The following is a 26178-nucleotide window of genomic DNA, read 5'->3' as shown; positions in this document are numbered from 1 at the left end:
ATACAAACTTCCCGCAGACAAAATTAGTTAATGTCAGCTAATATCACCACAAAAGGTCAGCAGCAGATTCTATCTCTCTGGCTCCTGCTCTGGACCACCTGGATCTTCTTCTTCTTACGTTTGAGGCAGCAGAAGTTATATAACACCCTCCAGGCGCTGTAGCCAGTTAGGCCTTCCGCATTCAGCTGCAGCAGGGTGATGCCATCCGGTTCGACATCCGTAGGTGCCCGCCCTAAAAAGGGCGCATGCTCCGGGTTGGCGCCAAGCCGCGGCGACTGATGTTGCATTAGGGCTGCAAGCTGCGGCGACTGAGGTTGCATTATCTCTGCTGCTGTATCTGTTTGTTGTCGTTCGCCTGACTAAGGTCAGTTGACAGGGCTCACCACGGGGAGGTCGACAACATGAGCCCCACCATCTGGATACAGGAAAGCACGTCGGACTGCTGACATGTGAAGAAGAAGAAGAAGAAGAAGAAGCTCGGCATTCAACACTATCATCCTCTCCAAACTCATCATCCCTGATATAATGATTATGAAATATATTCTGATACTCTGTGTAGCATTTGAAAAAAATACAGATTGGGCACTTTCAGAATATGATAAATATAAATGAGTGAATTGTAGAATCTTGAATATTGCAATTCTTAACAGTGTCAGTGTTATTGAGTTATATTTCTTTTCTTCAGAATAGCGCCCTGATGTATCTCTTCATTTTGCATTATAGTATCAGCGATTCAGTAAATGGGACAAGCTGCACCAGGAGCACATTAACGCAAGCCGTACTGTTCAGGTAAATACTGTTTGTATACTTTATTGCTAGGTTATAATGTACCATATGTTGCACACGATGACTGTTTTAGCAAATAATTTTCTCTTTTTTATGTTTGCTCCCATGTGTTTCCAATGAATCTTTATTTGGTATGGTACTTTATTTGTCACATGTACCGAGGTACAGTGAAATTTATTTTTGTGTACAGCTCAGTACAAGTAGCACTATACATAAGAGATAAATGTTGGATAAGCATCTCAGATACAATACAAGTGTATAACAGTAGTACACTGAGACAGTATACAATGTCGCCAGTTTGGCACCATTTCCCAGTTGTTGTAAGTGCAGGTTTCTTGACCTGACTATGAAGGCCCGTTGTCCTGGTGGTGTTGCATGGTCGGCCTGGCCAAGCATAGCCGTGGTGTCCTCCGCTGCTGCTCCACCTCTGTAAGCCATGTCCAGTTCATGCGCCTGCCTTCTAGTCCCAGGCTGTCGCAGGACCTCCAGCAACCTACTCCACCATCGAGGCACTGCAGTTTTTCCTGCAGGGTCTGCTTGCCGGCCCGCCATCCGACTTCTTCCTCTCTGGATGGGTGAGCCGGGCCTTCCAGGTGGGTACCCAGTTTGCGGGTCCTCGATCCACGGTGGGCGAGTCGACCCCACTGGGTGGGCCCTTCCTCCATGGTGGGCGAGTCCCAGGCCTGCGACGAGTGAGCCGTGTGTTCTGGGTGGGTACCGGTCTGTGACATGGGCTCCCATCTCCGTGGTGGGCGAGTCGGGCTGGTCTTCTGTCCACTGCGGCGAGAATCCGGTCTCCAGTATGCGAGCCGGACTTTCCATTCGAGTCCTCGTTCCTCGTTCCGCAGTGGACGAGTTGGACCTTCCAGACAGGTCCTTGGTCTACTAACCTCGGCGGACAGTCCGGGCCTGCTGGTGGGTCTGGCCACGGCTTGACGGGATACCCCTGCCATGCACGACATACCGGGATACCCCTGCTGCTCACGGTTTGCCGGGATACTCCTGACTTAATGAAAAGTGTTATGAAATATCAGTGGTATGAATATTGGATTCTCTAACTTAAGTAACTTCTACTAATACTCCTCTCCCCTTGCCCCCTTCCTCTACCTTAGTCGTTTACACAGTTCACCATATTGTAACCCTCTTGAGAACACATCTTCCCTAGCCAACAATTGGCCAACCAGGGCCTGCCTGAGATTTTTTGCCAGCCCTGATTTGGCCTGGTCTTTTATCGCTTCTCTCCCCGCACCCCATACTTTGAATCTGAAGAAGTGTCACGACCTGAAACGTTACCTATCCGTTTACTCCAGAAATGCTGCGTGGCCCACTGAGTTACTTACTCCAGCAGTGTCTATGAAATTGAGATGTTTCATCTTGTTTAAAGTTCCTTTATAACATACTTGATGAAGTTGAAAATGGTTCACTTCATCATTCCAACATTCTTAGAAATTTTAAAGTAAATTATTTAAGTATGATTAAGCATATTTTCTGGAGCACAGTTATTTAATTAGAAAGTTGTATGCTGAATTCTATATTCATTTTAATCTGCCATTTGGGAATCCTATTTTGGAATGTGAGCTCAGTTAGCTGAGCTGATTTATTTTCAAGGCAGTTCTGGCATAATAATATTATATGATTGAAGATAAACTAATTCTGGTTGGAATAAATAAATAAAACTTAATCGATTTTTACCCAAGCCCTCCATTTTCCCTTTTATTTAAAAGCTAAAAGTGTTAAAAAAATCTTGAAGTCATGAAGTGCCATAGTTTAACATGTCTCAAATGCCTCTTGCATGTTTCACATTTAGCTGTTAAATATGACTTCTCAGACAGAAATAGGCCATGTCATCTCTTGTGCCTGCTACGTCTTTCAATAAACCAGGATTGAACCTTTATATTCAGGCCCATATGAAGCTTTTCAAAAAGGGGGGTGGCATGACAGGATTACAAAAATGTTATGTGAAATAATGTACAGGCAGTGCACATTACGTTCGCGAAGCCCTTTGTGGCCGGGGTCCAGGACCCACTTAAGGGCCCTGGAAGCTCTGGGTTTTTAGATGCTCTCTGGTGCATTCTGAGCCTTATTTTGGAGCATTTGTGCACCAAATGTATGACCAATATTTCAGAAATAATTTTGGTTGAGTCAAGAGTAATGAATGGGTGGAATGGGATAATTGGGGTCATTGCTGTATACATTTTTTTAAATCAAGAATGTAAGTTGTCCTTGTTTTAATAATCAAGTTGTACTGTTGCAAAATGTTATAAGAGCATGCAAAAACTGCAAATAAAATACTGTACGTTTTTGCAGTAAAGAAACCCTTTTTTTACAAAATGGTTTGTGTGTTGATTTGATTGATTGTTACTGTTAGACTGTGTTAGTGTGTGCAGTGCTCCTTTACTGGTCCTCCTGACCTAACAACTTTAAATCACAGCAATTTCAACATGGAATAGTGATGTGAATACAACATTTAGTTCGACTTCAATTTCCATCTCAAAAACTGAAGTCAAACTAAATGGTGCATTTACATTACTATGATCGCTTTCAAACTAACCTATTTTACTGTCATACTATTATAAATTCTAGTTCCATGATGACTCATAAACAAGATCACAAAGCACATTTTGAATTCTCAAACACAATGTGATTGTGAATAATTGCAGAGCTGCCAAGTTTCACCGAGCATTTACATATTTTGATGGCTGAAAATCAGTATTTTGTTGGGGAAATTGGTATTTCTCACATAAATGCAATAGAACGTACTACACAGAAACTGGATTTTTAAAAATCAGTATTTTGCATGCAACTTCATGTATTCTCAAATACTGAAAATCAATACTACTGAATTGTGAAACCATTTTTGAAATGTGAATTTATAATTCTTGATTTTGATTCAATCATATCTCTATAATTATAAAACTCAGATCTTGGATGTGTGAATTTATTTGTTTGTGTATAATCACATCTTCTTGAAAAAAATGACGCGCTAACGGTAAAATATTTACATATTCCGATAGAGATTTACCCCGTGGAGTCCAAAATCGCCTTATCTGAAAAATTAATGCTTTATTTCTCGAGTTATTTATGAAAATTTTAACAAATCCGATAAAACTTGGAAAATAAACGAGATGGTCTCGCTGATGACATCACAATGGGTCTGCTGCGTGCGGCCTGTTCTGTGTTCCAAGCGCTGCGAGTGACGTCACCCACCTCCGCCGAACTCGCAGTCCTTTGGTTGATGTCTGCTCCCCCCATCCCCCCCCCCCTGCTCCGCCAGTCTCCCCCCCATCCCTCCCTCCCCCCCCCCCCCCCTCCCTTCCCTGTTATTCAAAAGACGCTCGGGCATCGCTTTCTCTCGGGGCTGTCTCTCTGTCTCTCGGCTCCCAGGCTCTCTATCCCCCCCTCCCCGGTTCTCTCTCCCCCTGGGTTCTCTATTCCCCCATGGGCTCTCTATCCCCCCCTCCCCAGGAGCTCTCTATCCCCCATCCACCCCCCCCCCCCACGGGCTCTCGTGGAGTAGAAGGCACCAGTGGAGATGGGGGCACTGGGGAAGGCAGGGATGACGCTGGCACAGGTAGAGGAATTGCTGTAGTGGCATTTGTGGAGCGTGGGGGAAAATCGACTGGCTGGTCAGGGTAAGGACGGGAAGGTGTCGGTTCATTAACGGGGAGGAGGTGTTGGCGGGCGCGTAGGTAGATGCCATTGTCCACACCAACCAGGTATGAGCGTGGCTCTGTGGTTGACCCCAGAATATCACCGAGGCGGTCGTAACCTTGGAGTGACCGTAAGCGGACAACCTGTCCCTTGTTGAGCGGTTGAAGCAGAGAGCTGCTTTTATCTGGTAGTAATTTCTTTGTATGTCGCGGCAGTGTTGGAGCTGGGATTGGATCACTGACAGTGCACGAACTTGTGGTTCTAGTAGTTGCTTGGCCATAGGCAGGGTGGAACGGGTTCGCCGTGACATGAGCCGTTCGGCCGAAGATCCCAGTAGAGTGCAGACTCATATTCAGTTCACTCACAGTGTAGACTAACAGTTCAGTTCACTCACAGTAGAGACTAACAGTTCAGTTCACTCATGGTGCAGACTCACAGTTCAGTTCACTCACGGCATAGACTCACAGTTCTGGACTCAACTCTCACTCACGGTCTTCCGGGCTGACTGACTCGCGTACGGCCTCCGGGGCTTTATTCTCCTGACCCACCGGAAGGGGCGTTACCTTCACCATGGTGACTGACAGGCGAGAAGACCAATCTGCTGATCTCACGATTTTTTTAACATTCATTACTTTTTTATTATTTCACCGATCGGAAAAAATCTTGGGGTGCTTGGAGGAGAGGAGGACGATGAGTAAGATGGCGAAAAAATCATAGCGATATAGGGTAGCGTTTTTGCTAAAATGTATTTACAACGTAGGCCGGAAGTGGTCAAGATGAGACTTTTAGTAATAGTATAGATGAGAGCAAGGTTGTTGTTCTAGCACCATTCAATCAAGACCATTGTCCTCCATCCTGTACTCTGACTCATCTTTATCCATAATTTGTCCAACAACAATGTTGTCTTCAGCGAATTTAAACATGGCGTTGGAACTATGTCTGGCTACAGAGTGAGCAGAGCAGTGGTCTGAGCACACAGCCTTGAGGTGCCCCTGTGCTAATGGTTCCCGAGGAAGATGTGTTGTCATTTTGTACTGATTATGTTCTGTTGATGAGTAGTTGAATAACTGGAATCAGGGAAGTAAATAGTTCCTTCTGCAAAAAAAATTAAACATTTAATTTCAAATTACTGTAATTGGGGATCAATTCTCAGCTTTAACCATTAATTTAAAATTTTTGAAATTTCATTTGCAGTCTGATGGGTAGTTACATTGGTGGTTGTTAATTATCAAAGTTAAATTTACGAGCAATAATTATGCAGCCAAATCATATCTTTGACCTGTAGAAATTGTTAACTATTTTATCAAAGTTCTAAATCCTTTACTTATCGAACACACTGAAGTTTCTTTTGATTACATTTTTGTTTTTAATATTATGGTAACAGTTTCATTAACAATTAAAATGGGCTACAAAAGAGTTCACTTAATTAATTGGGGTGAAAATTGGACTTGTACCTTATCATGACATCTTCATATATCTACTGACATTTTTGTCTATATTTTAGAAAGAAATCACACAGTTTTTACCAACATCATTTGTGGTGGGCTGGGGAATGAGAAGATTTAAGTCAATTTGCTGACATTTCTAATTGATTAACTGTTGCAATGTTGTTTTCACGAATAGAACCAAAACCACAGAGATGATGATTATTACAAGTGACAGATTTTGAGACTATATTTTGCATAACAGTCATACACCATTTATCTGTAAAATATATATGCTGTTAGATTATGTAAATTAAAATATATATATACCAGGGGATTTATATTGTGCAAAATTATATTTACAAATAATAGTCAGTGTAGAATATTATTCAGGCCAAAATACATTGTTTTATAACTATTTTCAGGAGACTTATTTTGTGTGATTTGATAATATATGATTTGCAAGAGTATATCAACAATTTGGATAAGAATGTGCAAGGTAAGTTTGCAGATGACACTTAATTAGGTGATAGACAGTGAAGATGGTTATCAAGAATTGCAGTGGGATCTTGATTAGCTGGGTTAGTGGGCAGAGGAATGACAAATGCCATTCAACTCAGATAAGTGCGAGGTGTTGCATTTTGGGAATCCAAACCAGAGCATCATGAGGGGCACAGGTAAGGTGAATGCACATAGTCTTTTTCCCAGGAAAACAGAATGAAAAATTAGAGGGCATAACCTTAAGGTGAGGGTTGGGATAATGATTTTTAAAAAAAACCCGAGGGACAACTTCTTCACGAAGAGGATATGGGTACTCTGACTCATCTTTATCCATAACAATATATAATTAGCTGCCAAAGAAAGTAGTGGCATCAGATACAGTAACGACATTTCAAAGACATTTGGACAGGTACATGGATAGAAATGATTTGAAGGGATACCGGCTATGGGCTAATATAGACAAATGGGACTAGCTTAGATGGGAATCTAGTTTTGCATGTTCGAGTTGGGTTGAAGGGCGTTTCTGTGACTATATGACCATCCAATATAAAGCAAATTGCTTGAATCACACACCCTAAACTTCTACCACCCTAAACTTAAAATGTCTCTGCTGTTAGTGAAGAGTGGTTGCAATAAGTGATGTTTACAAAATGTACTGCAGTTGCTTGCCTAGACTACTGATTCTTCAAATCTACATCTTGTGTCACCAAGAATGACAAGCACAGCAGGTGCATGAGAACATCACCATCTACAGGTTCTTCACCAAGTTGCAATCCATTCCGATTTGGATATAACTCATCATTCCTTCATTGTCCGGAGTCAAAATCGAGAGTATCATGGGAGTACCATCAGCAGAGAACTACAAATTCGAGAAGCAATATAATTCACTGAAGGTGTAAGAACACAAGAGTTGTCATAGTGGGAGATTTTAACTTCCCCATATTGACTGCAACTGCCTTATTGCAAGGGGCTTGGATGGGGTTGAATTTGTAAAGTTCATCCAGGAGAGTTTTTGAGCCATTATATAGATAGGTCTGAAGGAGGGTCCCGGCCGGAAATGTCGCCTTAAGCTTTAAGATCGGGGGGGGGGGGTAAGCTTACATCGTGCGGGGTAAGTTTAAAAAAAAAGATAGTTTTGGACTTGGAACCCACTGCCTAGGGTGGTTTTAAATAGGCACATAGGCACATGGATATACAGGGAATGGAGGGATATGGATCACGTACAGACAGAGGAGATTAACTTGGCTCATGTTCAGCTCATACATTGTAGATTGAAGGACCTCTTCCTCTGCTGTACTGTTCTATGTTTTCAATTTTGCAATAAATCTGTTTTGCAAAATGCTAAACTGCACAATAGCTCAAAATTACGCTGTGTTTGGGTTATGAGGATGTTGCCAGGACTTGAGAGCTTGAGCTATAAAGAGAGGATGGGCAGGTGAGGACTTTATTCCTTGGAGCGCAGGAGGATGAGGGGTGATCTTATAGAGGTGTATAAGACCAAAAAAAAGAAAAGCTGAAATGTCCTTTTTTTTTCTCTGGTCTAACCAGTAATACCCATATCCTGTGATTGAATGAAAAAAATCAAAATTCTCAGCTTTGCTTCACTTTATTTTCAATGTGTTACTAACTTATTGAGCTGGACATTTGCTGACATTGATTCCGATTGGCCACTTTTCTATATGTTCTGCTTTCATAGGCAGTCCTTGGAGTTTCTCATTATCATTGGAGCTAATCACTATGCTTGTTAGCTTAATATTGTTAGCATATATGGACACCATTCCTTTGTCTAAATTATATATGAACAGTGCATAGAAACAATGCTGAAATGAATGCAGACTGATATCTCCAGTACTTCAAATTATCAATAGTCTATTGTAAATCCTTTTCCTCTGCCCCCTGATATAGTTTGATATAATTTGCAAAAAGTTCCCCAATTCTGTTCTCCTTAATCATCTAGTAATAACTCATCTCCTGTATTATGTTGAATACTTTCAGAAATGTCATATATCTGTCATCTATTGTAATTACCCGTTTATATCTGTTGCAGCTTCAAATAACCCATTAAGTTTATTCAACATATTTTTCTCATTAAAAATGTGTTTATTTCTAAATATGTTCTCTTTTTGGAGGCATTTAGTCATTTCATTTTGTCTTAATGCCAATGTGGAACCATGTGCCACGATAACGGTTTTAAGCAGGATCAGCTTTCACCTGCAATTAGTGGTTTTGGTTCACTGCAGGCTACCTTTTATTAAAAAAGCTTTTACTTCTCTGTAGGTCTTGCTTCCCGTAGTGAATTGTAAGAACTTAATTTGTGCTAAAACACTTTCTTTTTGTAGTAGTTAATCTTTAGTGATTTCTGAGTAAACGTCTGTCGCCTCATTCATACTTTTGTTCTTGGGACACAGAACTTCTGAGTAACAGTAGCTGCAGGCTAAAATGCAAAGTGTACTTACTGTACATAAATGCTGAGTAGTTTGGGTATAAAATGTAAAATTAACCTTTTGTGCTGAACAGTAAGCAATTTAATTACATCATTGAAATTATTATATCAGAAGAGAGGACTATGAGCCAAAAATGTTGCAAAATTCATCCCGTGGTGGCCAGTTTTGTAAATTGGTTCTGTTCTTAATTGAAGCACGATCGTAAACAGTGAGAGTTTGCTGGATTTGAATTCCTATTTTTCTTTATGAATAATGAATAAGAAGCACCAAGAACATGTTGGGCAAACTAAACGTGCATTTTCAGTGCACATTCAACAAAAAGGGAACTTTTTTTTGCTTGGGAAACCATTTGCCAGGCAGGGCTTCTGAATTAAAAAAATGTACTAAATATGAATTTTTAAAGATAAAAATTACTAGCAAAGTGATCAAAAAAGTGCTTTATCCTTCGAGATGCTAATGTTTTTCTTATTGTGGTGCATGTCATTTTGCAAAAAGTAGAAGCTGCAGTATGCAGATGAAGCTTCTTTTTGTTGCAGCAATCTCTCAGCATAGGCAGACATTAATAATGAGCTTCTCATCAGCTTTGGTGGGCTCGAGTATCCTTTTGAGTAACTCAGGAAAAGGACGTTCATAGTTCAGGGCCTCAAAGTGGCCACAAAACTCAGAATATTGAGCAGTATGATCCCTGTCCTATTTGCTTCTGCAGTGGGCATCTCAAGGTACTGAAGGTATACCACTAACTTTGTATCTGTGGAATTTTCTGAATGACCTTCTGACTTTAAAAGAAAGTGACTTTCTTTTGGTGGTAACTGGAATGTGAGGTCGGTATTCTAAATTTAAGCCTTATAGTGAGGTTGGTGGAATTGTTCTAAACTAATAATAACTCAATGAGAATACATTTCAAAGGAAGTTTAGCGAATAAGTGTTAATGGATAAATAAAAGTAAAATGCATACAACAGATCATTCCAACTGGTATCACCTTCTAGACTTATCAGACACAGCCAAAAGTTGTTTTACTCTGCCAGAGGACATTGTGATGATTGTCAGGGAATTCAAATGCGCATTAACTTAATGTCAAGATTTGCTTCAACTATTTAAAAAGGTCTGGAATTAAAACCAAATGTTTTATGGTGAGATTTCTATTTATATGGGTTGATATTTTTTCTGCGTTGGAGGTCAAGGCAATTTGTTGGGCATAGTGAAAAAGGATTACTCTGCCTCTGGCATTAGTGTGCATCAGCTGAGAGTTGTTGATAATGATACTGGATAGGTGCTACAGCAGTATGTTTATCGTTTTTATGATTCTAAAAGTTTACCAAAAGATAAAATAACTACTTAAAGCTAATTAACTGCAGACTCTGACTTTTCCTCATTTCGTCTCACAGCAACTACGAGCTAACATGAGGGAAATGGAAACAATATGCCTTCGAGTAAGAGATGAAGATTCCCAAACTTTGGAGACGATAATAAGTCCTTTAAAGGAACGGGCTGCAGCAGCAGTGGAGGAGTTCCTGAAAGTCCATTCACAGTGTTCAGATGTGTCCAGTAACCATGGACGTACAGAGAATTCACAGGACCCACACTCATCTCTACTGCGGTCCCAAACTATAGCAGGTAATATATTCTTAGAAATAAGCTCTTCAGCCCAACTTGCCCACGCCAACCAACATGTCCCATCTACACTAGTCGCAACTGCCTGCGGTTAGCCCAGAACCCTCTAAACCTATCCTTTCCATGTACCTGTCTAAATGTCTCTGAAATGTTATGATGGTACCCGTCTCAACTATCTCCTCTGGCAGTTCATTCCGTACACACACACACCACCCTTTGTTTATAAAAGTTACCCCTCAGGTCCCTATTAAATCTTTCCTCCCACACCTTAAACCTATGTCCTCTGGTTCTCGATTCCTCTACTCTGGGCAATAGATTTTGTGCATGTATCTGATCTATTCCTGTCGTGATTTTGCACACCTCTGTAAGATCACCCCTCATCCTCCTGCGCTCCTAGAAATAAAGTCCTAGCTTGCTCACTCTCCGTATAGCTCAGGTCCTTGAGTCCTAGCAACATCCTCATGAATCTTCTTTGCACCCATTCTATAACAGGGTGACCAAAACTGAACACAATACTCGAAAAGTGGCCTCACCAATGTCTTGAACAACTGTAAAATGACCTCAAATGTCTAAATTCAATACTCTGATGAAGGCTTTTGTGCTGATGCCGATTTGACCACCCTATCTGTGATGCCACTTTCAAAAAACTATGTACCTGCACTCCTGAATCCCTCAGCACTACAACATTCCCCACAGCCCTACCATTCACTTCCCAAAATGCAATACCTCTCATTTCACTGTATTAAATTCCATCAACCATTCTTCAGCAGACCTGCCCAACTGATCAAGATTCTGCTTCAATTTTTGACAACCATCTCCACTATCTACTATACCACCCACTTTAGTGGTATCTGCAAACTTGCTAGTCATGCCCAGTCATCCAAATCATTGATATAGGTAAGAAACAACAATGGGATCAGCACCGAACCATGAGGCACACCACTAGTCACAAGCCTCCAATCCGAAAAGCAACCTTCCATCATCACCCTCTGCTACCTTCTATGAAGTCAAATTCCTATCCATTCAGCTATCTATGCTTGGATTCCATGCTATCTAACATTCCAGAGCAGCCTACCAAAGGGCAAAGGACAAAGGACATTTATTGTCACATGCACCAATTGGTGCAGTGAAATTTGAGTTACCATGCAGCACACAAATAAGATAAACGCAACACTTTAGAATTTAACATAAAACAGAAAATACATCCCCCCCCACAGCGGAATCAACGTTTTCCCACTGTGAGGGAAGGCACCAAAGTTTAGTCCTCTTCCTCTGTTCACCCGTGGTCGGGGCCTAATTGAGGCCTCCGCAGTCACCGCCACGGGCCCGATGTTTCAGACCCTCGAACGGAAGAACACTCTCAGCGGCCCAGAGCCTCCGAATCAGCCGCTACCTACCGGAGACCACGGCTTCCGAAGTCCACAGGCCGAGCTGGGCGGAGATTCAAAGTTGGCGAGAGATCCCAGGGCTCCGCGATGTTAAAGTCAGCGCCACCCGCAGCTGGAAAGTCTGCACCGCCAGTGGCTGGAAAGTCAGCGCCGCCTGCGGCTGGAAAGTCAGCACGCCAGCGGCTGAAAGCTCCGCCGACCACAGCTCCACGGTGTCAAAGTCGGCAGTCCCAGCACTCCGGAGCTCCAATACGGTGACCCTGGTAAGGCATCGCTCGCTCCGTGATGGAATCCAGTGCTGCGCCGCTGCTGCTGAGGCTCTGGCCGGTCTCCGGCAGGAAAGGCTGCGCCGATCCAGGTGGTAGGCCGCAAGGAGGGGGGACGAAGATGCGGCTCGGAGAATAGTCGCATCCTCGCCCAGGAAGTGACTAAGAAAACAGTTTCCCCCTCCCCCCCTCTCCCCGCAAATAAAAAAGACTAAAAGACCTCCAAAAACAAACTAAAACAGACTAAAAATAACAAAAAGAATGAAGACAGCTGCAAGCTAGGCAGCCACACTCGATGGCGCCACCACTCGAAAAATGCGGAACCTTGTCAGACACCTTGCTGAATTCCATATATACAATGTCTGCAGCTCTGCCTTTATCAACCTGTTTGGTCACATCTTCAAAACACTCAATCAGATTTGTGAGACACGATCTCCCACCTACTAAACCATGCTAACGATCTCTAATCAGCCCTAGTCCATCTACAGTGCCCCCATAATGTTTGGGACAAAGACCCATCATTTATTTATTTGTCTCTGTACTCCACAATTTGAGATTTGTAATAGAAAAAAATCACATGTGGTTAAAGTGCACATTGTCAGATTTTAATAAAGGGTATTTTTATACATTTTGGTTTCAACATGTAGAAATTACAGCAGTGTTTATACATAGTCCCCCCATTTCAGGGCACCATAATGTTTGCGACACAGCAATGTCATGTAAATGAAAGTAGTCATGTTTAGTATTTTGTTGCATATCCTTTGCATGCAATGAATGACTGCTTGAAGTCTGCGATTCATGAACATCACCAGTTGCTGGGTGTCTTCTCTGGTGATGCTCTGCCAGGCCTGTATTGCAGCCATCTTTAGCTTATGCTTGTTTTGGGGGCTAGTCCCCTTCAGTTTTCTCTTCAGCATATAAAAGGCATGCTCAATTGGGTTCAGATCGGGCCACCCAAGAATTTACAATTTTTTAGCTTTGAAAATTTCCTTTGTTGTTTGGGATTATTGTCTTGCTGTAGAATGAACATGCTCTCCTTCATGAGTGCCAACTGCAAAATCTCTTATTTTGATTTTTACAAAGGACAGGATAATAGTGATGAGTCCAAACAAAAAATATTTTAAATTAAAAAAAAAAAATGTTCGTAATATAAGCATAAGGCAAATCTGGAAGTTTCTGACTGAAATGCCATAATAGCAATGAACCTTGATAATCCTGCCATTTTGTTAATGGAAGTCATGGGGAGAAAGAGTTACACAGCATTTTCAATTTGGCATTACCGCATTGTAGTGCGCTCTGGCAGTGAGCCTTAAAACCTTTCTGAATTCTAATAAAACCTTTCTGAATTACAGAGTTTTCAGTTGTCTGGATATCTGGATGAATCCATTGTATGTTCAGTTAATGCTCGACAGAATCCTCTTCGATTTACTTCATACTGTGATCTCATATGACTTTTCTATGAATGTTTGGCATGATAACTGCAGTAGATTTTGTGCAGTTTTCAACCGCTATAGAATAAACATTAATAAAGTAAGCATGCAGTAATGATATCATAACATTGTAATTAGAAAGTAATCCCAACATCTGTAAGCTTTTCCACAGACATTTTACTCGAGGTTTGTGGATACCATGCAGGCTGTCACTAATCAAGGGCTTCAAAAAAAGCTCATCAATTTAAGTAAGGCAAGTCAATAATGTGATTAGGACTAAGCATGTTTAACAATTCCTAAAGGATGTTAGTATTTGATTAAATGATTGGCCCTTCCCTGAACAATAATTTGCATTTACTTAATGGCTTTAATGAATAAAATCACCAAAGTCGCATTGCAAAGTGGCTGCAATAAGTTAAGGAACAGAGGCTTGGCCAATAAGGGTGAGCTAGGAGAGGGAAGGTGGTTGAAAATTTGATCAGTGTTTTGAATGGATTAAGGAAAAATGTATTATGTCTGGAGAAGTTTCAAACGGAGGTTGAAAACCCTATAAGAGGTGATGGCAAACAGAACATGGAGAATTTAGCAAATTGAGTTAACGAATGAGGGTGTAAAGCTGAAGAAAATTGCAGATGAAGAGACCTGCCCTGGGTGTGAAAGGAATAGAAATTGCAAATGTTAAATTTAATTTTGTACTGGATAGAAAAGGATGATGAGCAAGTATATTGGTCAGTTTGAGGAACAGCAAAGAGGATATTTGTTGTAATGTTCAGATCATCTAAGCCAGGGGGCGGCAACCCACGGCCCATGGGCCGGATCCGGCCCATAACCCGATATCCTGGCCTGCAGGCGTTTTTTTTCCGTCATCTACACTTCTTTACAAAAAATCGGAACTGATATAATCCCATGAACTGGGCAAAAGGTTAGTTGGATTGCTGGACGCGGTTCCACTGATATAAAAGTGCAGTTGCAGTTGCAATGGCTGCGGTGCTTGGTGCTCAGTGCGCCCCGTAACCATCTGTCCCTGTGCTTCACCTGGGGAAGGGGGAGGGGGAGGGTTGGAGTCAGAGTCAGAGTGGCCCTCCTCAAAGATGGCATGCTGCTGGCCGTTGGTTCTTGTGGACGCGGCAGACAGGAATCCAGCGGTAACTTGACGGTATTGGACCTTGGAGAGGAGGGAGAGGGAGGGGGGAGGGAGGGTTGGGGGAAAGGGAGAGAGAGAGAGAGGGAGAGGTGGAGAGGGAATGGGGGAAGGGGAGGAGATAGAGGGGAGGAGAGGTGGAGAGAGGGGGTGGAGGGGGAAGAGAGAGGTGGAGGGCAGAGGGTGGCGGAGAGGAGGAGAGAGTAGGAAGAGAGAGGGGGAGGAGGGGTAGGAGAGATGCGGAGGAGGGGGAGAGAGGGTAACAAAGGATCTGCATGAAGTTTAGAACAGAGAGGGGTGAGGGTAATTTCAATAGCAGTGTCTAAAACTACCTGCTATGTTCAGTAGACATAATATTGCTAATATATATATATATAAATATGTCAAAGTTTAGTTAGTGTATATATTATTACTACATCCATTTATTAACTATGGCGATAGATGTGGCCCGCCATCCGCTCACAGACATGGGTCCTGGCCCCTATGCAGAACAAGGTTGCCGACCCCTGATCGAAGCAAAGGTGCAGGATTCAGACTAAATTAAGGGAGAGGGGTTCTGAGTGGAGATTACTGATATGAGATTGAAAAATATGTCGGTAGACACAAAATGCTGGAGTAACTCAGCGGGTGAAGCAGCCTCTCTGGAGAGAAGGAATGGGCGACGTTTCGGGTCGAGACCCTTCTTCAGACTCAATTAAAAAATATATGTAATTGGGATGGTTTGGATGTTAGGTTTGATATTAACTTTGGGTACTAACAAGAAAACAGGTTCATGTGCTGCAGTTTATTCTGTTTTAGTAGCTGAGGAGTGAGGGAAGGTGCTGTTGGTAAGGGGTTGAAGAACATTGAAACACACTGGTTTGGCATCAGGTAGGCAGTAGGAATCAGAGTCGGTAGAACTGGAATCCTCACTATGTAAAGAATCACTGCATGATTATGCATTCAATGCAGGATAGTACATTTAAAAGAAAAGGAAGCGTGACAAGATCTATTCTTGGAATATTCTGGAGCAAAATTTTCCAATCATTTTTAGGCAACCCAGTTTAACCAAATGGATCATCCATGTGATCAGATATACATAGATACGTAGACTATAGGTGCCAGAATAGGCCATTCGGCCCTTCGAGCCAGCACCGCCATTCAATGTGACCATGGCTGCTCATCCACAATCAATACCCTGTTCCTGCCTTCTCCCCATACCACTTGATTCCGCTAGCCCTATGAGCTCTATCTATCTATAATAATAATAATTTTCAAAGTATAAATATAATTACAGATGCAATCAAACTACTTTGATTCAATTCTAAAAGGAAATATCATAACAAAATAATATTTCAACATTACTTTTTGGTGGCATTGGTAGCAGGGAAACCAGAGTGGGATAGGATGTTGTTTCAAGGAACAGCAGACTGGTTACAAACAAAGACACAAAATTACTCAGCGGGTCAGGCAGTAATCATGGTTTCACAATTCACACCTCTTCTATCCATATCTCACACTTTTTATCTTTCATTCCTGGCCTTTGTCTAATCGTCTGCCTAACCGCCCCCCCCCCCCCCCTCCCCCATCTATATCCACCTATCACTTGCCAGGCTCTTCTTTTCCTCTCTTCCAGCTTTCTTCAGCTTCCCCCCCCTCCCCCTCAGCATAACCAGTTTGATGAAGGGTCCTGACCTGAAACATTGTCTATCACAGCGTTTCTCAACCGTTTTACCCTTGTGGAACGCTTGAAATAATTTTCATGTCTCAGGGAACCCCTGCGTTGGGGGTGGGTGGGCCTGCCGCCATTTTGAGATCACCATTTTGACTCGCGTCACAACAGCGATCTCTGGCGTCACAACGGGGACCCGTCAGCCATGCCTGTGCAGTTGAGGGAGGATTGCCGGGCCGGTATCGCCATTTTAACATCCAGCGTTGTGTATAGGTGGAGCAGTTGTGCACACGCGAACGCACGGTCACATGCTCCCACAGCTTTCGTTGCCTTTGTTTTTTCAACCTGCTCTCATGTGTCTCAGTCTCTGCTATAACTACAAAGTGTTTCACTTTACGAATGTTGTTTCTTATGAAGAAGATTGCCTAGCAAGCATTACTTTTATGATTGGTATTAACTTACAGTCGTAGGCTACAAGAAGGTTGTGATGAGAGAGAGAAAAAACGATGCTGTTTTGGCTACGATTGTTTTAGGAGCCACACCCTTTCCATTAATAAACCATTTGAAATTGAACATTAGCAGACACAAATGTAGACCTAACAAAACAAATTGTTTCGTTAGGTCTACTTCTCCGCCACCTTTTTAGCGCTGGCATCCAAGAGAGACTCCGGGTTGTGGCCCACCAGGTCAGTGCGGGTTTCTGGGACGATCGGGAGACTGGGAAGTGCCTAGAACAGAGACGCTTTGTGGTCGGCTGAGCTCTCTCCTCCACCATGCTGCTCCACACAGTGTAAAGAGAGAAAGTATCCACCGCGCAGCCCGCACCGCCACAATGTTGTTGTTTTTTCCTCGCAGCATTCGAACCCAGCACCCGGCCGCTCCACACCACGCAACCTAACCCCGCTCATTGTCCTCCCCCTCCATCCTCATTGGCCACAGCTGACTGTCCAGAGGGCGGTTCCTTCTCCTATTGGAGGTGGGTCACGTGCACGAGCAGCGGCTCAGGGGGAGCCCAGACGACCAGGCACCGGTGACATCCCTGATCTGGCACCGGGGGCAGCTGCAGCCCACTATGGCATTGGGGAAATCATCCCGCAGGCCGTATTGGACCCCTTCACGGGCCAGATGCGGCCCGTGGGCCGGTAGTTTGACACCCCTGGTCTAGTTTTTCACAATTTCTCTCGGAACCCTTAGCGACCTCTCGGGAAACCCTAGCGTTCCGGGGAGCTCCGGTTGAGAAACGCTGATCTATCAAGTTCTCCAGAGAGGCTACCTGATCTGCTGAGTTACTCTAGTCCAGGGGTGGGGAACCTTTTCATGTTGGAATGCCGCATTAAGTTAGCTGTAATCTAATAAGGCCGCATCCAAGAAACTTCAATTATATACACTACAAAATGTACATTATTTTGTTAAAATAGTCCTCGTGACTTACTAATGTTTTAATTGTGGCCATCAGTCGGGGAGGATTATTTCGTTGAATCTTCTTTTACTCTTTGGTATTTTAAATATGTTCATTTTAAGATTAAAATTAAAATAATAAAAGACGAACAAAAACATATTAATAAAAATAAAAGAATTTGTTCTACAAAATTTGGATTCATTCAAAAGGCCGCACTTAATGGCCTAGAAGGCCGCAGGTTCCCCACCCCTGCTCTAGTCCTTTATGGATCTTTGAGGGATAAGACTTAATTGTGTGACTAAATATTGTTGATTTCGGGCTCTGACCTGCTTTTATTCCTGTAGGGACATTCGCGAGTATCCAAGACTCTGGCACATCACTGCCCCAACATTCAGTTCAGCTCAGTCTGCCCCTGCCACAGATTCCCCAAGATCATGACGCAGCTGAATCATGGGAAAACCTTGAAGAGGCAAGTACTTCTGACTTAAATGTAAGGCAACAATGAGTAATTGTTGGTATGGTGGTGGCACAGAAATTAAATCCAGAGATGTTCACTAATAAACCAGTTCAAATCCCAATCGCAGATTAGATCATTTAGTTTATTGTCACGTGTGCCGAGGTACAGTGGAAAGCTTTTGTTGTGTGCTATCCAGTCAGTAGAAACACAATACATGATTACTATTGAACCATTTACAATGTACAGATACATGATGTGGGAATAACGTGTAGTGCAAGGTAAAGCCAGCAAAGTCTGATCAAGGATAGTCCGAGGGTCACCAAAGAGGTAGATAGTAGTTCAACACTGCTCTCTGGATATGGTAGGATGATTCAATTGCCTGATAACAGCTGGAAATATCTGTCCTTGAATCTGTTTTTTTTTAACTCCAATTTATTTTATAATCACAAGCTGCCGGATGTTGTTAACATTCACCCTGTTCAGTTTGGAGGAGGAAATCCACTGTACATAACCAGTCTGCCTAATATATTCAATTCAATTCAATTCATTTCAACTTTATTGTCATTGCACAGATACAAGTATGGGTACAACAAAATGCAGTTTAGCGTCTGTACGTAGTAATAGTGCAATATAGAAATAAAAATACAGAATAAGCAAACAATGTGGATGGAGAGACTGGAGAAATCTATCGGCGGGACTCCGAGTTCAGCAATGTGATAGTGTTGTTGAAGAAGCTGTTCCTCATACTACTTGTACGAGACCTGAGGCTCCTGTACTGCCTCCCTGATGGGAGGAGGGCAAACAGTCCATGGTTAGGGTGGGAGGGGTCCTTGATGATCTTCCCGGCCCGTCTCAGACATCATTTTCGGTGGAGGGCATCCATGGCAGGGAGCGGGGCACCGATGATGTACTGAGCGGTTTTCACCACCCGTTGTAGTGCCTTCCTGTCTGCTACGGTGCAAATGCTGTACCATACCGTGAAGCAGGTGGTCAGGATGCTTTCGATGGTACAGCGGTAAAAGTTGGTCAGGATCTGGGGGGACAGGTGAGCTTTCTTGAGCCTCCTCAGGAAGTAAAGGCGCTGCTGCGCCTTTTTGATCAGTTTGGAGGTATTGAGGGACCAGGACAGATCCTCTGAGATGTGTACCCCGAGGAATTTGTAGTTGGAGACGTGCTCCACCTCAGTCCCGTTTATATGGATGGGGGTATGTCTGCCCCCTCTGTTCTTCCTGAAGTCAACAATAATTCCCTTCGTCTTCTTGGAGTTGAGGACGAAGTTATTGTTGGCACACCAGGCTGCCAGGTGCTGGACCTCCTCCCTGTAGGCTGACTCGTCATTGTCACTGATCAGTCCTACCACCGTGGTGGCGTCGGCAAATTTTATGATGGCGTTGGAGCCATTCTTAGGGATGCAGTCATGGGTGAAGAGGGAGTAGAGGAGAGGGCTGAGCACACAGCCCTGTGGCACGCCGGTGTTCAGTGTTATAGTGGAGGAGGTGAGGTTGTTGACCCTAACAGACTGTGGTCTGTTGGTGAGGAAATCCAGTGTCCAATTGCAGAGGGAGGTGGAGATGCCAAGTCCGCTGAGTTTGGTGATCAATCTAGCGGGGATGACAGTGTTAAAGGCGGAGCTGAAATCGATGAACAGCAACCTGATGTAGGTGTTATTGCTGTCCAGGTGGGTCAGGGCAGAGTGTAGGGCCGCCGATATGGCGTCCTCTGTAGACCTGTTGGTCCGGTAGGCAAACTGATGGGGGTCCAGTGTGGGGGGGAGGCTGGCTTTGAGGTGAGCCAGGATCAGCCGCTCAAAGCACTTTGCAATGACAGGGGTGAGTGCCACTGGGCGGAAGTCGTTGAGACTCCCTGTAGCTGATTGTTTGGGCACTGGCACAATGGTTGATGTCTTGAGGCAAGTGGGGACAACACCCTGGGCCAGTGACAGATTGAAAATGTCAGTGAGGACCAGGGATAGTTGTCCAGCACATGCCCTGAGCACCCGCCCGGGGATGCCATCGGGGCCGGCAGCTTTGTGCTCATTCACCTTGCTCAGTGCATCTTGTACAGCAGAGGTGGAGAGACTGAGGGGTTGTTCGTTCGGGGGTGGAGCAACTTTGATGGCTGGAGTTTTGTTGTCCCGGTCAAAGCGAGCATAGAAGTGGTTTAGCTCGTCAGGAAGGGAGGCGTTGTCTGGGGGGGGGGGGTGTTAACTTTATGGTAATCGGCAATGGATTTGATTCCTTGCCACTTGCGCCTGGGGTCGGAGTTGTTTTGGAAATGCTCCTCGATCCGCCGTTTGTGATTGAGTTTAGCATTCCTAATTCCCTTTTTCAGATTGGCCCTGGATGAGCTGTATCCCTCAGCGTTGCCAGATCTGAAAGCGGCATCGCGAGCCTTCAGCAGGAGTCTGACCTCCCTGCTCATCCACGGCTTCTGGTTAAGGAAGGTCTTTATCTCCTTGTGGGTAGTGACGTTGTCAGTGCAGATTTTTATATAGTCCATAACTGTTGAGGTGTACGAGTTGATGTCCACTTGGGAGTTAAAGGTGGCCTGGGTGGCAAACAGACTCCAGTCTGTTTGCTGAAACTGTTCCTGTAAAACAGAGACAGCCCCCGCAGGCCAAACCTTCACTGTCCTCAAGGTAGGTTTCGCACGTCTGATCAGAGGTGTGTATTTGGGGAGCAGGAACAGAGAGAGGTGGTCAGACTGTCCCAGGTGGGGGAGGGGGAGGGCTTTGTAGGCTTCAGTAATATTAGTATATACTAAGTCCAGAATATTGTTTCCTCTGGTTGGGCAGGAGACATGCTGGTGGAATCTGTGGAGTACAGTTTTAAGGTTGGAGTGGTTAAAATCACCCGCAACAATAAAAGCCCCCTCTGGGTGTGCAGTTAGTTGTTTGCTGATAGCAGCTTGCAGCTCTTCCATTGCTAGCCTGGCATTAGCGTCCGGGGGTACATAGACTGCAGTGATAACAATCGATGTAAATTCCCTGGGCAGATAGAAGGGCCTGCACTTTATCATCAGGTATTCCAGGTCAGCAGAGCAGTGACTACCAATCCTAACACCATGAGTTGTTCACATAAATGCACAGTCCGCCGCCTTTGGCCTTACCGGAGTCCTCCGCTGTTCTGTCGGCCCTGAAGACAGTGCGCCCCTCCAGCTCGATGGCGTTGTCCGGGATGTTGTCGTTGAGCCATGTTTCGGTGAAGAACATGGCGTTGCAGTCGGCGATCCGTCTATGTGTGGTGATCCGCAGCCGTAGTTCGTCGATTTTACTCACCAGGGACCGGACATTCGCGAGGAATATGCTTGGCAGAGCTGGCTGGTGCGGGTTTGATTTCAGCCTAGCTCGATAGCCTCCCTGCTTCCCACGTCTTTGTTTGCGGTCCCTGCGCCGCCTCCGGGCACTTCCTGTCGGGGGAGCTGGCCCGCTAGACCACGGTGTCCTGGCGATCTCCGGCGGCAGTTGAAAGTCGCTTCTGGGGCTTGTCGTGTAGAGATGGCCGAGCTCCAGTAGCTCCTGACGGCCGTATAGAGTCTTCGCTCGGGTGCTCCGGGCGAAAACTAAGATAATTATTAACAGAAAAAAAACTAAATTGCAAAAACTACGGAGACGCAGAGCCTCGCGTTGTGCACGCGACACCCTAATATATGACTCCATACCTAAAGAAAGGTGTTTGTTCTAAATGGACTAGTTGTTTCCTAACTGCTACCTTGAGAGGGAAAGGGGATATCACCCAGCATTGACCGAGGCACTGAATTTGGACATGTTAACCATCACCAGGAGCAACTTGGTATGATCATACCTTGGTGTCACGTTGTGAATGCAGGAGATAGTGGGGGAAGCAAATTGAGGAATAATCATATTTTATTTTCTCCTTATCATAATTGATGGATGTCACAGCAGCGACTGTGATAGATCCCCTCGATGGACCGGAGGTCAGAGCCGATGATGGACTGGGCAGTGTTTACTACTTTTGTAGTCTTTTCCGCTCCAGGGCACTCAAGTTGCCGAACCAAGCCACGATGCAACCGGTCAGCATGCTCTCTACTGTGCACCTGTAGAAGTTAGAGAGAGTCCTCCTTGACATACCGACTCTGCAATCTTCTCAGGAAGTAGAGGCGCTGATGTGCTTTCTTTATGATTGCATCAGTGTCCTCGGACCATGAAAGATCTTCAGAGATATGCACGCCCAGGAATTTGAAGCTCTTGACCCTTTCCACCATCGACCCATTGATATAAACGGGACTGTGGGTCCCCATCCTCCCCTTTCCAAAGTCCACAATCAGTTCCTTGGTTTTGCTGGTGTTGAGGGCCAGGTTATTGTGCTGGCACCATTTGGTCAGTCGGTCGATCTCACTTCTGTACTCTGACTCGTCCCCATCAGTGATACGCCCCACAACAGTGGTATCGTCAGCGAACTTGATGATGGAGTTCGCACTATGACCGGCTACGCAATCATGAGTATAGAGTGAGTACAGCAGGGGGCTAAGCATGCAGCCTTGAGGTGCTCCTGTGCTGATTGTTATCGAGGCTGACACATTTCCACCAATACGAACTGACTGTGGTCTGTGAATGAGGAAGTCGAGGATCCAATTGCAGAGGGATGCTCAGAGACCCAGTTCTGCGAGTTTGGTAACCAGCTTGGAGGGGATGATTGTATTAAATGCCGAGCTGTAATCAATGAATAGCAGCCTGACATATGAGTTTTTGTTGTCCAAGTGGTCCAGAGCGGAGTGGAGAGCCAGCGAGATCGCATCCACCGTTGATCTGTTGTGGCGGTAAGCGAACTGTAGAGGGTGCAGGTTTTTGTCGAGGTAGGAGTTGATTTGCGCCATGATCAACCTCTCAAAGCATTTCATCACCACAGACGTTAGTGCCACTGGTCGATAGTCATTGAGGCACGTCACCTTACTCTTCTTGGGCACCAGTATAATTGATGCCCTTTTAAAGCAGGTGGGAACCTCAGACCTCAGAAGTGAGCGGTTGAAAATGTCCGTAAAAACTCCAGCCATTTGGTCTGCACAGGTTTTTAGAACACGACCGGGTATACCATCAGGTCCAGGCGCTTTTCGAGGGTTCACCCCTCTGAAGGATTTCCTGACGTCGGCCTCTGTGACTGTGACTGAAATACCATCACAGCGAATGGGGGCGCGAGAAGGCACATAGAAACATAGAAACATAGAAATTAGGTGCAGGAGTAGGCCATTCGGCCCTTCGAGCCTGCACCGCCATTCAATATGATCATGGCTGATCATCCAACTCAGTATCCCGTACCTGCCTTCTCTCCATACCCTCTGATCCCCTTAGCCACAAGGGCCACATCTAACTCCCTCTTAAATATAGCCAATGAACTGGCCTCGACTACCCTCTGTGGCAGGGAGTTCCAGAGATTCACCACTCTCTGTGTGAAAAAAGTTCTTCTCATCTCGGTTTTAAAGGATTTCCCCCTTATCCTTAAGCTGTGACCCCTTGTCCTGGACTTCCCCAACATCGGGAGCAATCTTCCTGCATCTAGCCTGTCCAACCCCTTAAGAATTTTGTAAGTTTCTATAAGATCCCCTCTCAATCTCCTAAATTCTAGAGAGTATAAACCAAGTCTATCCAGTCTTTCTTCATAAGACAGTCCTGACATCCCAGGAATCAGTCTGGTGAACCTTCTCTGCACTCCCTCTATGGCAATAATGTCCTTCCTCAGATTTGGAGACCAAAACTGTACGCAATACTCCAGGTGTGGTCTCACCAAGACCCTGTACAACTGCAGTAGAACCTCCCTGCTCCTATACTCAAATCCTTTTGCTATGAAAGCTAACATACCATTCGCTTTCTTCACTGCCTGCTGCACCTGCATGCCCACTTTCAATGACTGGTGTACCATGACACCCAGGTCTCGCTGCATCTCCCCTTTTCCTAGTCGGCCACCATTTAGATAATAGTCTGCTTTCCTGTTTTTGCCACCAAAATGGATAACCTCACATTTATCCACATTATACTGCATCTGCCAAACATTTGCCCACTCACCCAGCCTATCCAAGTCACCTTGCAGTCTCCTAGCATCCTCCTCACAGCTAACACTGCCCCCCAGCTTAGTGTCATCCGCAAACTTGGAGATATTGCCTTCAATTCCCTCATCCAGATCATTAATATATATTGTAAATAGCTGGGGTCCCAGCACTGAGCCTTGCGGTACCCCACTAGTCACTGCCTGCCATTGTGAAAAGGCACATCAGTGTTCTCCCTATCAAAGCGTGCATAAAACGCATTGAGCTCGTCAGGGAGTGATGTTTCGCCGACATTCGAGCTGCCTACTGGTTTCGCCTTGTAGGAGGTGATTGCATTCAGGCCCCGCCACAGCTGTTGAACATCTGTCTCATCCTCCAGTTTGGAGCAGAAGTCCCTTTTGGCTTTTTTGATGGCCTTACCAAGGTCGTATCTGGACTTATTGTAGACCACTGTACCATCGGACATGAATGCCCAGTTGTCTGGTCTTCAGAAGAGTGCGGATCTCAAAGTTCATCCAAGGCTTCTGATTGGGAAACACTTGGAAGGTTTTTGTTGGGATGCAGTCCTCCACACATTTCTTTATGAAGTCTGTAACGACTGTGGAGTATTCGTTCAGGTCCATTGCCGAGTCCCTGAACATTGCCCAGTCTACAGGCTCCAAACAGTCCTGGAGTTGCTCTTCTGGCCCCCCAACCCCCACTCCCCCCGACCAGCTCTGTACTGTCCTCACCTCTGGGGGTGCACTCTTCAATTGCTGCCTGTAGGCAGGAAGAAGCAGCACCGCGGTATGGTCGGATTTACCGGTGAGGCCGAGGGATAGTGCGATAGGCATCCTTGATTGTGGTGTAGCAGTGGTCGAGGGTGTTTGGTCCTCTGGTGCAGCAGAAGATATGTTGGTGGAAGTTTGGGAGCGATTTCTTCAGGTTGGCTTTATTGAAGTCCCCAGCTATGGTGGTGAACGCCTCGGGGTAAGACGTCTGGTGTTTGTTGACCACGGCGTGCAGCTCCTCCAGTGCCAGACGGACGTCTGCCTGGGGTGGGATGTAGACCGTGGCCAGGATGATGGAGGTGAATTCCCTTGGGAGATAGAAGGGGCGGCACTTCATTGCCAGATGTTCGAGGTGTGGAGAGCAGGAGTTGGACAGGACTGCCACGTCTGAGCACCATGCAGAGTTGACCATGAGGCAGACGCCCCTTCCTCTCCCTTTCCCAGATGCCTGCGTACGGTCCATACGGTGGATGGAGAAACCTTCAGGCTGGACCGCTGAGTCTGGGGAGCTGGGGGTGAGCCATGTCTCGGTGAAACAGAACACAGGGCATTCCCTCAGCTCCCTTTGATAAAGCAGCCTTGCCCTTAAGTCCTCTACTTTATTCCCAAGGGACTGTACATTGGCCTTTTTGATGGCCTTACCAAGGTCGTATCTGGACTTCTTGTAGACCACTGTACCATCGGACATGAATGCCGATGGTAGGGAGAGGGGGCCGAAGTCCCCTGCGCTTCAGTCTGACCTGAAGTCCTGCCCGTCGGCCACATTTCCGGACACAATGGAGGCCTCCCCTTTGTTTCCAGGTACTGTGTTTACTGTACCTGCTGTTTCTACGAACCTGTGCTGGAATGAGGATTCCTTCACAGACGGCAGCTCCAGCTCCGTAACAAACGGGGGTATCTTCAATGTCGGCAGCTCCAGCTTCATTGTTCATGGAAGATCCAGCTTGTCGGAAACATAGAAACCATAGAAAAATAGGTGCAGAAATAGGCCATTCGGCCCTTCGATCCAGCACCGCCATTCGGGGAATGAAGAAGGGTCTCGACCCAAAACGTCACCCATTCTTCTCTCCAGAGATGCTACCTGTCCTGCTGAGTTACTCCAGCATTTTGTGTCTACCACCATTCAATATGATCATGGCTGATAATCTAAAATCAGTACCCAGTTCCTGCTTTTTCCCCAAATCCCTTGATTCCTTAAGTCCTAAGAGCGAAATGTAACTCTCTCTTGAAAACATCCGGTGAATTGGCCTCTTCTGCC

General features: G+C 45.0%; 1 protein-coding gene across 3 annotated transcripts in view; it reads left to right on the top strand.

Annotated features, from left to right (window-relative positions):
• stx17 (syntaxin 17) overlaps positions 1-26178 on the top strand; it is a 56509-nt gene that overhangs the window by 17439 nt on the left and 12892 nt on the right. For all 3 annotated transcript variants that reach the window (XM_033043105.1, XM_033043088.1, XM_033043097.1), the window contains exons 4-6: positions 724-789; positions 10193-10421; positions 18038-18162. In XM_033043105.1, coding sequence (XP_032898996.1) covers positions 724-789; positions 10193-10421; positions 18038-18162 — 420 coding nt within the window. The remainder of the gene's footprint in view (positions 1-723; positions 790-10192; positions 10422-18037; positions 18163-26178) is intronic.

The sequence above is a fragment of the Amblyraja radiata genome, chromosome 2 (genome assembly GCF_010909765.2).
Source record: "Amblyraja radiata isolate CabotCenter1 chromosome 2, sAmbRad1.1.pri, whole genome shotgun sequence".
Lineage (NCBI taxonomy): Eukaryota > Metazoa > Chordata > Chondrichthyes > Rajiformes > Rajidae > Amblyraja > Amblyraja radiata.
The sequence above is the reverse complement of the archived record's forward strand: the minus strand, read 5'-3'. Positions and strand labels throughout refer to the sequence as shown.